This window comes from Python bivittatus, unplaced genomic scaffold, assembly GCF_059951505.1.
Source record: "Python bivittatus isolate LINGU-HERP-01145 unplaced genomic scaffold, Pbiv_v1 ctg000220_np1212, whole genome shotgun sequence".
In the NCBI taxonomy this organism is placed as follows: Eukaryota; Metazoa; Chordata; class Lepidosauria; order Squamata; family Pythonidae; genus Python; species Python bivittatus.
Genome location: NW_028277048.1, coordinates 1,004,966 through 1,019,523, shown reverse-complemented (window position 1 = coordinate 1,019,523; position 14,558 = coordinate 1,004,966). Strand labels below are relative to the sequence as shown.

Here is a 14,558-nt window from a genome sequence, read left to right as displayed (position 1 = left end):
GATGATGATGGGGTCACTTTTCAATGCTTGCCTGCTGATTTTTGTCATTTCTTAGAAAGTCTAAAAAAAAAAAATCCACCTCCCAAAGAAGATTTATGTCATTTAGCTAATTCCTGTCCACATTCCAGGTAGGTTTCTTTCTGGAACAAAGTTGGAGTTGGAGTTTGGCCTGTTAAAACTGAAACTCAGTTGATACTTCTGAACTATCAGTATATATAAACTTTTAATATAGAATTATTACATATGATATTTGTTTCAAGATCTTTTTATCTTGAAATGTGAATGTGCAAATTAAGTTGAAATAGGAATTAAGAATCAGTCTTTTTTTTAAAAAAGAAAGCCTATCATTTCTTTGATCAAATGACTCTTTGAGGAAAATTGTCACCCTCTTCTTCAAAATGTCAGTACTTAAGCCATTCTGAGTCTCTGAAATCCTTCTGTGTTGAAAAAGGTCTGAATGCAATTCTCAGCATTGCTCCAGATGGTAATGTTTGACTTGAGTTATTGTGCCTTGTATAAAGAGGTTATTTTATCTTTCCAGCTATATAATGTGCACTGTATGCTGTCTTGTGTATATAGAGCAGTGTGACTACCAGGAGAAATTAGCTTCATATGGCTGACTGTGACCTTTATCTTCCAGGATAGAAATTCCATTCAAATTCCACATGCTACATTCAGGACTAGTCCATGGGTTGGCTTTCTGGTTTGATGTAGCCTTCATTGGTTCAGTGTAAGTGATGACAAAGATGTCCTTTCCTCCCATCATGTCTTAGATCGTGTACAACATTAATCTGAATATGCCAAATTACAGTAGCAACTATAAATGGCAGTTATTTTTTTATCTGTTTTCTATGGCTGAATGCGTGAAAAATAATTCTGAAAGGAAATATGCTTCTGCATTAATTTTTTTCCTTAAACAAATTTTTTTCTTACCTGGAAATGAAGAGTTTGCCCAATCTAAGATTATTTATTTCTAGACCTATTGAAGAGTATAGTTAATTCTAAAGTCTGTGTTATTTGACCCTGAATCTATGCATCTAATAAGTTACATATGAACTTTTAATGTATGTCATATTGACTTGCACAAGCCAGTTGTGCAATTGATTCTTTTTTTAACTATATCTTTCAAGGGTGACTATGGATTCATGATATTTCTACCCCTGACTCTTCTGTTTCTCTCCTTTTATTAGAATGACTGTTTGGCTTTCGACTGCTCCCACAGAGCCTCTTACCCACTGGTACCAAGTTCGGTGCCTCTTTCAGTCTCCACTTTTTGCTAAGGCTGGTGACACCCTCTCAGGGACATGCCTCCTCATTGCCAACAAGAGGTAGGATGGGAGGAATCATCTTGAGTAGATGGAGAAGTGTCCTCAAAGCAGCTTGGCAAAGTTTGCTAAGACTGAAGGTCTAATGGATTCAGTACCAAACTTGAATCTGGCAAAAATTATTTGAAATGTGTTTGCCAGGTGTTTGTGAATTGATTGTTACAAATTCCAGAATCAGATTCAGAATCAGAAAAGTATAGTTTAGATAGAACCTGGAGTTTCACTATTAAAGTTTAAGGACTATTTTTTTAAGTAAACATTTTGCAATTAGTATTTTATTGTTAACTTGTCTTTATTATCTCTAATGTTAGTGATTTTTTTTGATATAGTACATTTGGAGAACAGTTCTTGAAAAGCAGCAAGCTATACTTTTGCATTCATGAAATAAATAAAATAAAAAAGGCCTAAATAAGATTAGTTATTTATTTATTACATTTATTGCCCTTTTCTGGATTAAATAGCATAGCAGAAGGGGGAACTGGCTGTTGTAATTTGGCCTTTTCTGTAATACTTTAGAAGGGAAGTGGCTGAAATTGGTTCTGGTACCTCTTATATTTTACATTTTAAATCAAGTTCACAATTGCTTTCTCTTATCTTCCAATTCATTTAGGATCTCCATGAGCTTGAATTGGTCTTGCCTAATTGTCCTAAAGGATGGATAGATGACTACTCACCAATACCTCTTGCCCTTCTTTTTCAGACAGAGTTATGACATAAGTATTGTTGCTCAAGTGGATCAAACAGGCTCTAAATCCAGCAACCTCCTTGACCTGAAAAATCCCTTTTTCAGGTATCTCACTGTGAATTCTAATATGTATCTCTGCTTCTGTCTGTGCATGTGAGTGAGAGAGCGCGTGAGTGGGTATAGGTCTGTGGTCTGAGAAGGGTGTGTCAGAAAAGAGAGACTACTCTAATGTATTATCAAGCAGAAAGAACCAAAGTACACATTTAGCTATATATCCACAAACATAATTAGAGTCAATAATTTTTAAAAAAACTTTCATACTATGCTTGATCTTAGCCAAAAGGCTGAGAAGCAATTAAACCCTTTGGTTTAAGGTAGAGTATTAATATTATTCCAATTTTTACTAATGTTTCAAAACCCAGAAAACTGGACTCTAAGATCAGAGTCTGACTGTTCAGTTTTATATGCTGTGAGGGATTAGCAAGACACAGTTTACATCAGTCTTTGGGTCAGCTGTGGGCCAGGGAAGGTTGAGTCCAGGCAGACATTGAGGAGGTGAAGTTTCTCCAGTCAGATCAGAAAAATATCCAGTCAGATCAGATAAAGATTACATCTTTATCAGATCTGAAACAGATAAAGATACAATTGACTGGATCAGCTCAAAACTCTTACCAATTGCACAGGGTTCAAAGGTCTTGAAATGCTTAAACTGATGCTGGGAAGAGCATGTAACAGAGACAGAGGGAAAATGTGGAAGTTGCAGTTAGAGTTGTGAACTGTTTTTTAATGTCAGGGCTACTGTGTCTTTAACAAATATATGATAAGCAAAAGGATATTGAATTGGAATTCAAAGGCACTCCCTTGTCTCTCATATTGTGTGAATACACCCACCAACATTGTTGTGTTAACCCAGTTTAGAGTTCCGTGTGTTGCGCAAACCCAGCCAGAGTGTTTTGGATGACAGTCTGAATCGCTGAGAAGCTTGAAAGGCTAAGTGAGGGGCACGGAAATGCAACAGCTGGGGGCCAGGGTTGAAGGGGTATTTTTGATTTCTTTTTGCTGCTGTGAAAGGAGGATCAGATCAGGAAGTGGCTAGAATTTAGGCTGGAGTAATCTTTTTCAAAGAGGGAAGAGCATCAGAAAAGGCTTTTTTTTAAAGAAAAAAATTAAAGGAAAATGATATCCCTCCACTGATACTGATCAGCAGTGGGAAGGAGGACCACCTATTGGTAGTTGATTTGCATTAGCATGACTGGCATCTTCAGTGGTGAATGAAAGGGGCGAGAAGGGTGAAGGAATCTGCACCTTCTGCTGCCACTCTCTGGAGTGACAGAAACATCTAAAGTTCAAGAAAAAGGGCAACAAGAAGCCAGAGCACGGAGCTGCTCCACCTGAATGGGCTGTGCAAAAGAGAAGCAGGTCTCTCATTAGGCAGATGGAAGAGAGAGGCAGGGTTTGAGGAAATGGGAATCAGGAAGTCTTGTGTAGGTAGGCTGTCTTCTCTCTTCCTTCCTCCCTCCAACTGGGCTTGTCCTGGGAAAAGACTATGAAAATAAAATTATGTTTCTAGCAAAAGGGGTGATTGGGAGAGCTGTGCAGAAGCTGGAATGGACAGGGCAGAAACATTATGGTTGGTTGGTTGGTTGGTTGGTTGGTAATGAATGAATGAATGAATGAATGAATGAATGAATGAATGAATGAATGAATGAATGAATGAATGAAGTAAAAGGAAAAGTTATGAGTAGAACAATGCATTTTCTTCACCAGGTGAGTTTCTTGAAGTGAACCCTCTAAAAGTATTAAGGAATTAATTCATGAGCCACTCAGCACAAAAATGTAGCCTCTTTCAGAAGATAAGAATTGAGGCCTGAGTGGGGGCTGGCAGAAAATGTGTCTGAATAGGCTATGACTCAAATGTGGTCCACTGTTTGGTGCAGAATGACCTGGGTTGAGGAGGGACAGCTTTTCTGCCATCAGATGCCACTTTCCCTGAGGGGCTGCATGCTGGGTGACTCCGGGAGTGAGCAGAGCCAGAGCTCAGTGTACCTGGGTCAGTCTTTCTCTCGGACACATCTCTTTTTCTCAGTCCTGCTCTCTTTCCAACATCCTCTTCTCTGCTCCTGAGCCACTGCCTGCAGAGAAGGGCGAGAGAGCTCTTACCAGAAGTCTGTACTCATCTCTTGCACTGGCTTTATTTGGAGAGAGGATTTCCAGTTTTCAGAGATCAAGCGATAGGAGGCTTTTTTATTGTGGTCCTCCATGCTCTATAAATTAAGTACAGTATGTACTTAAATTTCTATAGTGCTTCAAGGTTTATCCTGTAAAAGGTCAAAGGAGCTCCTTTAAAATGGGGGGGGGGGATCTTCCCGCAATAGAGAGCTGGACACTGACTTGAAGGTACCATAAATGAATGAATGAATGAATGAATGAATGAATGAATGAATGAATGAATGAATGAATAGATAAAAAGGAGAAACAGTGTGAACCATGCAGGAAAAATAGAGGAGGCTATCTAAATGTTTTTTGTATAATTCTTTTCTTTTTTTAAATTTTTCTTTCATTACAGTATCACATTTTTTTTAAAAAAGAACAATTTTAAATGCTTACAAAATGTTGACTGCAATTATCAATTATCAATGACTAGTGAGTTTATAGTATGATTCTAAACATGTATGTGAACAGCCAGTTTGATGTAATGGTTAAGACATCAAGCTAGAAACCAGAAGATGGTGAGTTCTAGTCCTATCTGAGGCACAAAGCCAGCTGGGTGACTTTGGGCTAGTCACTCTCTCTTAGTTGTAGGAAGAAGGGACTGGTGCAAGCCACTTCTGAAAAATTGCCAAGAAAATGGCAGGGGGCAGTCACCAAGAATCAAAAATAACTTAAAGAAAAACTTTTCAGTGTATATTTAACATACTTCTAGTTTCTGTATTTTGACTAAGAAATATGTAAACATTTTAACATGTCACTATTACATGTATTTGCAATTTAGTAATATACTCATATTATGGTGCACAAATTTTTACTTGGGAAAAGCTACACAAAACAGTTTCAGAAATTAGAGGTGACTGATGTTGGATTTTCACAAGGACCTTACCATCTGGTAGAACGTGAACTAAAGTATGCATCGCAGGTTCAATTTCTACCTGTCACTGGGCTGCTATGGAATACATAATATTAGAATCCACTATATTTTTCCTTATTCCAAATTCCTTCATCAGCCACCCCCACATAACATTGTTTATGGTCAAACAGTAGTAGGAGACAGCATATTTGTTCTTAGTTGTTTGTTCAGGACCTCACAGCAAAGAATGCCTAATGTAAATTCTTTAAATTACAATATGTAAACAGTAAAATAATAGTTAAAAAGTCACCTGTTGCCAGCAATAGCTTACCACAGGTTAGGTGCTAAAGTCTCTCTGACAAAGGATATAACTGCCATATTTCAGAAAAACTCAGTGGCACTCTGTGTTATCCCAACTCCAACACTTTATATTGAGATAGAAAGTTTACTCAATTGGTTTGTCTGCCCACAATATACTTTTAGTTTGTAGAATCTACCTTTTATTAAAAGCAACCAGAGCCTGGTGCAGAGGACATACAGAGAGAGAATAAAAGAATTTAGACTTTAAAAATTTGTTTTTCAAAGCAAAATTAAGAGTCTTCAGTCTCTCCACACAAAAAACAATATTCCTCTCATTTTGTTGTTGCTGTTAAATAACTATTTCAGAAATCCTTTCTGGTTTACTATAATTTTTATACTAAATAACATACAGTGGGGCAAAAAAGTATTTAGTCAGCCACCAATTGTGCAAGTTCTCCCACTTAAAAAGATGAGAGAGGCCTGTAATTTTCATCATAGGTATATCTCAACTATGAGAAACAAAATGGGAAAAAAAATCCAGAAAATCACATTGTCTGATTTTTAAAGAATTTATTTGCAAATCATGGTGGAAAATAAGTATTTGGTCACCTACAAACAAGCAAGATGTCTGGCTCTCACAGACCTGTAACTACTTCTTTAAGAGGCTCCTCTGTCCTCCGCTCGTTACCTGTAGTAATGGCACCTGTTTGACCTTGTTATCAGTATAAAAGACACCTGTCCACAACCTCAAACAGTCACACTTCAAACTCCACTATGGCGAAGACCAAAGAGCTGTTGAAGGACACCAGAAACAAAATTGTAGACCTGCACCAGGCTGGGAAGACTGAATCTGCAATAGGCAAGCAGTTTGGTGTGAAGAAATCAACTGTGGGAGCAATAATTAGAAAATGGAAGACATACAAGACCACTGATAATCTCCCTCGATCTGGGGCTCCATGCAAGATCTCATCCCGTGGGGTCAAAATGATCACAAGAACGGTGAACAAAAATCCCAGAACCACCCAGGGGGACCTAGTGAATGACCTGCAGAGAGCTGGGACCAAAGTAACAAAGGCTACCATCAGTAGCACACTATGCCACCAGGGACTCAAATCCTGCAGTGCCAGATGTGTCCCCCTGCTTAAGCCAGTACATGTCCGGGCCTGTCTGAAGTTTGCTAGAGAGCATTTGGATGATCCAGAAGAGGATTGGGAGAATGTCATATGGTCAGATGAAACCAAAGTAGAACGTTTTGGTCTAAACTCGTATTTGGAGGAGAGAGAATGCTGAGTTGCATCCAAAGAACACCATACCTACTGTGAAGCATGGGGGTGGAAACATCATGCTTTGGTGGTGTTTTTCTGCAAAGGGACCAGGACGACTGATCCGTGTAAAGGAAAGAATGAATGGGGCCATGTATCGTGAGATTTTGAGTGAACACCTCCTTCCATCAGCAAGGGCATTGAAGATGAAACGTGGCTGGGTCTTTCAGCATGACAATGATCCCAAACACACCGCCCGGGCAACGAAGGAGTGGCTTCGTAAGAAGCATTTCAAGGTCCTGGAGTGGCCTAGCCAGTCTCCAGATCTCAACCCCATGGAAAACCCTTGGAGGGAGTTGGAAGTCCGTGCTGCCCAGCGACAGCCCCAAAACATCACTGCTCTAGAGGAGATCTGCATGGAGGAATGGGCCAAAATACCAGCAACAGTGTGTGAAAACCTTGTGAAGACTTACAGAAAACGTTTGATCTCTGTCATTGCCAACAAAGGATATCTAACAAAGTATTGAGATGAACTTTTGATATTGATCAAATACTTATTTTCCACCATGATTTGCAAATAAATTCTTTAAAAATCAGACAATGTGATTTTCTGGATTTTTCCCCCCATTTTGTCTTTCATAGTTGAGGTATGCCTATGATGAAAATTACAGGCCTCTCTCATCTTTTTAAGTGGGAGAACTTGCACAATTGGTGGCTGACTAAATACTTTTTTGCCCCACTGTAACTATTTTTGTTAATTTTGGGGTGGGCTCATTTGCTTGAGTGATCTGCATGATATATTTTCCAGATGTCTGCCTCCTGTAAACTTTTGTTTCCCACATTGGAAACCACTGTCTCAACTTTAGTCTCCCAGAGATTGGAGTTGGGGCTAATGCTGGCTAGAATATTGAAATTGAAACTAAAAATGGGAAATAAGATGGAAAGAATAAAATGGCCTCTTACAAGGTTAATACATAACTAAGACAATGGTGCAGTATGAATCATCTTTAAAAACCTTTCAGTTTAAGAAGGGCTGGAGTTTGCGTGAATGAATTGTAAGCAAGCATATGTGAGAGAGATTAATATGTTTATGTTGTTGCATGCAAAATTTAGATACCCTGATCAAATGGTATGTTTCATTGAATCTCTGAGTGGAGGGAAGGTGACACAACCTCCACATGGTAAACAGGATGTCTTTCTGCAAATGAGTCTTTAAGGCTCTCACACTGGATCTTTCACATTAGAAAGGCTAATTGGCACTTTATCGAAAATGTGGCTTAATGAGGGAGAGGAGATTGTGCTGACTTTGTGTGTCTGCCTTCCAGGTACACAGGTACAACTCCTTCACCACCGCCAGGTTCACACTATACATCTCCTTCAGAGAACATGTGGAACACAGGTGGCGCCTACAACATGAACACAGGGATGGCCGTTGCTGGTACTGTATTCCTTGCTTGTCGCTTCTGGGCTAAGATACCGTTTTACATCCCACCTCTTGGTTATTCTGGGGCTAGGACAGGAGTAGTCAGGACATCAGCTACGATCCTGAAAGCCACAAGACTTCAACTTTGGAGGATTTGTCTGGGCAGCTTTCCATGAAGTAAAAGGATGGTCCTGAAGAGTTCCATGCTCCTGAAAGGAGAGGCTCAGCATTGGAGGGTTCCTTTGCAGGAAGAGGAAATGATGCTTGGGAGGCGGCAGCTGCTTTTTCCTCTGGGTGGGCAGGTGCAAGCTTGACACAAGTATGTTCCATTGGCATCATCACCATTCCTGGAAGAGCCTGGAAGGGTTTAGCTTTTACATTATGGTAGTGGTTATGTAGTACATCGCATTTGTATCCTCCATTGAGGATAACACCCAGAGAAAAAGAAAAACAGGTTGTCTCTTACCAAGCATACATGTGAAGCTGCTTTTACTTGTGGGATAGGTATCACTTTTCCTCCTCCAGTTTCCAGTCAACATTGACTGCGACGCCTATTCTCTGACTGGGAACTTGAGCCTAAAGAAAGCCAGTTTTTCTGAGTCTGTGTTTTGTGTTATCATTTGCCTGTCATGCTTTGGTGGAATCTAATTTGTTGTACTATTCACTTTTTTTAATTGGAACTGCCCTTCCCAGAATATCACTAAGGTATTCTTCTCATGCCTTCCCCACCCATCAGAAATTCGTAGCTTGAGCAACCAAACTAGTATGAAGTGTTTCCAAAGCAAGCTCAGTATTTTGCATAATTGCAGTGAATGTTACAAGAGAAACATGGACTAGTAAAGGAAGAGTTATAGGTCTGCTAACTGCTTGGATGCCCCTTCCCCGCTTCCCAGATATCTTGGATTTCAGCTTCCAGAATTCTCTAAGCATATGCTGTATATGTAACACTAACTGCCATTCCAGCTGGCTAGGAAGTAGGGAGTTGAAGTCCAGAGCATCTGGAAGTTGCTAGATTGGGGAAGGCTAGTTTAACTTGCCTGGGACTTCAATCTGTCATGAACTTTTAAAAAGCAATTTGTTTTTTTAAATGACAGGAGGGCACTGAGTCTCCCATTGACTCCCAGATGGGGCAAGAAGAAGCACCTCATCTGAGGGTGTCTTGTAGAGAAAGGGTGGTGCTTATATCAGTACCTGCCTAAAGAGACTCCTATGTCTAGGTCCTTTTAAGCATCCAAGTGTTCTTTCCTACCCAAAAAGGACTGGGCAGGGTCCTTGAAGGTCTGTGTCTTGGATAGCGCTTTCCTCATAGCTGACTCTCTTCCCTTCTCTTCTATGCTGCAGGAATGCCCACAGCCTATGACCTCAGCAGTGTGATTGCCGGCGGCACTAATGTTGGCCATAACAACCTTATTCCTCTAGGTGAGTTTGTTTGCATTGTGCAATAGATTCTGGCTTAAAGGGAGAGTCCTAGGAAGCACAGTTTCAGTGGTGGAACTGAAGGCCCCAGATCATCATCACCTCAGTATTGAGTCTTTGGGGCTGTACACCTGGCTCAACGCTTGTAGGTAAGCCCTTTGGAAGGCTAGCATGTCCTGCTTCATCTAAGTACTCTCTTCTGAATGTCTGGTGGGGTATGTTGGCCCTTGGCTACAGAATTATCTTTCTGTTCTTTGACTTTGTGTTATTCCTCTGTTATACCCTCTTGTGAGAAAAATGTGCTCTACTGGCTTAGAACTCAACATGGATTTAGTTCCAGAGTGCTGTTATTTTATAACTTTCTGGTTCAGAAAATAAGTTTTTAAATGGCTTCGTTTTAAGTAATTTGTTTCCTTATGGTGTAATTAAACAAAAGTAACTGCAGTGTATTTAATTGGGAAGTTATCTAAATTCGCTATTTGCATTAGTAACACAACCCTGAGAACCTGTATCACAATTGACAGATTATGTATAGATAGATAAAATAGATAAAACTATTATGGCTAGAAGTCAGCAAATGTAATAGAGTTAATCTCATTACCCCTGTTTTTTCCCCTTGTGGTCTGTGTATATTAATATCTGGGTATCTAGCAAGCTGATTTCCCTGAATAGAATAGAATTTTTACTATAGTCACAGACCAGAATTAGCACATTAAAAAATAAAAATTAGTAAAAACAAAACAGGATAAAAAATAATACAATTGGTGGTGGGTTCATCAACGCACAATCAAAGTCTGCCTAATTTTACAAGCAGTATAAGCTGGTTTTCCTGATGGGTGATGATGCCCTAATGAAAACAGGATCTGCAGAACAGACCTGTCAAAGCTGGGCTCCACATGTTTAAATACTTAAAGGGATTATGTTTTCATATAAGTGTACAGTGTAGACCAGGCAACATCACTGCAGAGCTCAGTGACTTAAGACGAAGTAGAAGAGCTAGCAGTTCCTCTAGTGGAGCGGCCCTTGTTGGAATAGACTGTTCACCTACAGGATATCGGAGGATAATAGCCTATGGATACAAATCTAATAATATATAAATAAAAATTGTAGCCCCTGTTGGGATGAAAAGTAGTGACCCAGGACTGTTTTCTAGCAGAAAGGACAGAGCTTTCCAGGCACCCAGTATGCTCATGCTTTGGTCACATTAATACCTCTTGAGGAGTGAAACTCCAGCACAACCTTGAGAATAAAAGTGGCCATATAGGGGATAGGTGGACATTACACAGCCTGAAGTTGTAGTAAGAACTGCTCCTGTCGAGTATTAAAAGGTTTTATTAATGAACCTTATCAGCAAAGTGGATTTGAATCCCTTTCTTCCATTTATCTCTGTTCTGGAGACACCTTTAATAGAAATAAGAATCAAAGTCATGGCATCTTGCTGAGTGAGTGAATCAAGTGTGCTTCTTCTCATGGTGTTTGTGATAAACTGCTTCCAACAGTGCTAGTCATTCGGTTTGTCAGATACAGTTGTCGTGGTCAGAGCTCTCAAGTTATCAGATAGAGCATTAAAGGTGTGCTGCATAATTTTGCCTTGGGCATGTGGAAAAGAATGGGAAGAAACAACGTACTGTATGGAGGACTATGTCCTTGCAAACCTAAAAAAATTAGTTTCCTACATGAAAATATGTTTGCTCATGGGGAGGAGACTCATTCAGCAATAGGCAGAAGAGAGCTGAATTTCAAGCCATTTCTTGCAGCATGGGTAGTTAGATAAAATATTAATGCTGCAAGGAGGAGGCAAGCACCTACATGAATCAGTGTATCAAGAGAACAAAAGAAATCTGCCACTTATGTGTTTTCAAAGCTGATGAGAAAGAGTGCTTAACTACATTCCCACAAGTCCTTTTGCACATACCACAGTGTGAAGAGGGCTGAATCTCTTCATCTGGTTGCCCATTTATGGCAGATTTGGGAAAAAGCTCCCAAATATCTGCTGGGCATATTCAGGGCCAAGGTATCCTGGATGAGAAAAGTTTAGGGTTGTTGGTTACAGGGTTGAAACATGAGAAGATTTCCACATGACTCAAAAGAAGCTTACTGACACTAGGTTTTTACCAAATCAAATGAATTTTTTTTCTTAAAGGAAACTTTATATTTGAGCTAATTTTACAGGAGATACCTATTGTTGATGGTTAGACCATCCTCACAGCCACCTTACTGATAAGAGTTCCACTGATAAGAACAAATTATAACTGTTACTTTTAGGGTCAGAACAAGTAAAGGGCTATATTCTGGAACACCCTTGGGATACGACACTTCTGATCCCCCCGTTCACTGAAGTCAAATCCACTTCTCCTTGCATAGTTCTATCAAGACTGTTTCTTCTTTGTCACACTAAGACTTCAGTAGGCTGTAACAATGCAAGTATATCTAAGCAGTAGATTCTTATGTTAAACTGGAAGAGTAATGCATCCAGGGAGGCTAGGAAGAGATGAATGTCAGTCACATTCAGCTCAACTTTAGATTTCTAAAATTTAAAATTCCAGTTGCCCCCTCCCCTTTATCCTGTGAGAAATGGCTTGTGCTTGGCTTTCAAGTAAATGCTGGAGACAGAATTACCAATCCCCAAGCTCCATTCCCATTTATGATGACTCGCAGAGTTGTTATTAATCAGATGCAGACTAAGAGAGTAGACCTTTCGCACGTGGCCTGCTTTTGGGCTGGAGATGGGTGAGGCATCTGTAATGTGTACTTGCAGATGGTGGAAAGATGTTAAAGGTGAAGTAGCCCAGTGCAGAGATTAGGCCTGTCTGAGTATTTTTCTTTTTTCCCAAGCAGCCAACACTGGGATTGTCAATCACACCCATTCCCGGATGGGATCCATCATGAGCACAGGGATTGTCCAAGGTAAACCTGCCCTTGGGCTTTTTTGGAACTGAGGGGAAAGCGGGCCTGTGTGCTCTCTTCTCCTCTGTAGGATTTTGAACACTTCGGCTGAGAAAAGTAGCAGGCAGCATGTTGGGTTTGAGAAGGGGCAAATACTTCTACAGTACATTTTGAAACTGACTTTATCCCTGAAATTGAAATTAAGCTAGATAAAATTCCAGATGGAGTAAATGCTAATAGCTCATTTTGGTATCAGACCAGTTTGCATCAAGGCAGGTTTGGGGGCACTGTGGTTATTGACTGGTTTATTCTGGCTTGAGTTTTCAGGGGAAAGAGCCTGCTGCCTTTGGTGCATAACAGACTAGAATGGAACAATCAAGCCCATTTGCACTTCTTCAGTCCTCTTCATGCATCAGAGGCAGCAAACTCTTCCTTATAGACTGGGTGCTGAGATGCCACAGGACTATCTCCATTTTTCTATTTGTCACCCCCACCCCCCATGGCATCAAAACTACATTTTGCCAATTATATTTTGATTTTAAATTGAAACTTGCCAGTTCAGAAATGGATCTGGATCCACTTTTAGAAAATAGGTGGCTAGTTGTGCTTAGACCTTTCTTTTTACTGAGGACTAGAATTCCTTCTGCTGTATCAAGCTGAAGCTGCTTTTCTCTCCTGCTACAGGCTCGTCTAGTGGTCAGAGTGGAGGAACATCAACTGCTCATTACCCGGTCAACAGTCAATTCACTATGGGGGGGCCAGCCATTTCTATGGCGTCCCCCATGTCTATCACCACCAACACAATGCATTATGGGAGCTAAGAGACCCTCATCCCTGAACTGACAGCACCAGGAAACCAAATGAAGAAAAAGTTCCGCCTCCCTGCCCACCTGCCTGCTGTACCTCAACAGTTGGCAGTCAATTCTCTGGATCTCTTCTACCCTCCAATAGGTTCCCCAGAGATGTTCTTATCCTTGTACAATAGAAGACAAACCCACTGGCTCTTTGATAGCGGACTTGTATACTTTTTTTATGAAATGTTGGAAACTTCAACTTGCTCAACCATGACTGAGTTCCTGTGCTTACTGTGTCTTACAACCGATCATGTCACTAATAGTATCACTCTTCAGTCTGCCATGACTGATTGGCATTAGGCACAGGCTGTAGAGCAGAACTGCCACAGGGCCTCTAGCATGCTCTAGGCAGCCCACCAACAGCAGTTAACTTGAGCATTTATCGCTACTCCCAGTATTTTAAATGAAGGGGCTGCAGCTGGCTGTAGAATGGGCACAGGTAAGAATCCAGCAGCCTATCCATGTTGATTTCTTAGGCATCCCAGTCTCTGGGCTAGTGTTTGTTGCATTATTAAGACTTAGGAGGAGTGTCTCCTGCTGTGAGGGAAAGGCAAAGACCCATACCCCTCCTGGCTGTCAGCAAAGCTCCAGCATCTTACTGCTGTAAGTCTTGGGCCATGTGAAGAACATCCGAGATGAGAGAAGACTGTTTTATGTGCCACAAGCATCTTATCAGCAGGTCTGATGATTGCCTGTTTCTTGGGAATTTTGATGTAGCATCAAGGGGTTAAAAAACACGAATGTACCAAAAAAAAATTTGCTGGCTGAAAATGGATGGTTTGTGTATCAATTTCCTGTTGCTCATCTTAACCCTAATCCCATTTCTGCTCTGTTCTTAAGGTGTGGCAGCTGCTGTGACTAGCCCCTCCCCTCCCCTGGGCAGAAGTGGGTGCCAAGTGGTTTAGTATGTAGACTTGTCTGCTTCCTGCGGTAGCCACCAGGGGCTCTAGAATAGATTGGCATCTGTTATGGGGTCCCTTTGTAGTACTTTGTGTGTAATTTGTAACCATTTCTTTTTTCCTTCTGAAGAGCCTCAAGCCGGCATTACCGAAAGGACTTGACAAGGAACTATTTTATGGAGGAGAGAAGTGGTTCACTTAAGACCATGTCCTTTGGCTCCCAATACTGGCTGAACCGGGGGGGAGGGGGGAGGGACCTTTCTGGAGAACCTTCATAGTGGCTGGATTGTGGGTCTATACAGCCAATTGTTGGGTCTGGCTGATCAATGATTTTGTGACTATCGAATAAAACTGGGAGGGTTTTGAAGATCTGTTTGTAGTGGCTGGTTTCCCAATCCCAGGTTTAGATGGAACAGCTTAAAAGTTTATTTGTATTCACATATT

General features: G+C 40.7%; 1 protein-coding gene across 7 annotated transcripts in view; it reads left to right on the top strand.

Moving 5' to 3' along the window:
- The window catches only part of CARM1 (coactivator associated arginine methyltransferase 1), a 47,063-nt gene extending 32,580 nt beyond the window's left edge, over positions 1–14,483 (top strand). For 5 of the 7 annotated variants that reach the window (XM_088137574.1, XM_088137573.1, XM_088137575.1 and 2 more), the window contains 7 exons: positions 641–730; positions 1,191–1,328; positions 2,026–2,115; positions 7,962–8,074; positions 9,401–9,478; positions 12,311–12,382; positions 13,046–14,483. In XM_088137574.1, the coding sequence (XP_087993700.1) occupies positions 641–730; positions 1,191–1,328; positions 2,026–2,115; positions 7,962–8,074; positions 9,401–9,478; positions 12,311–12,382; positions 13,046–13,182 (718 nt within the window). In that variant the 3' untranslated portion in view covers positions 13,183–14,483. The remainder of the gene's footprint in view (positions 1–640; positions 731–1,190; positions 1,329–2,025; positions 2,116–7,961; positions 8,075–9,400; positions 9,479–12,310; positions 12,383–13,045) is intronic. The other 2 variants (XM_007430019.4, XM_007430020.4) reach the window with 2 other exon arrangements.
- The last annotated feature ends 75 nt before the right edge of the window (positions 14,484–14,558 follow it).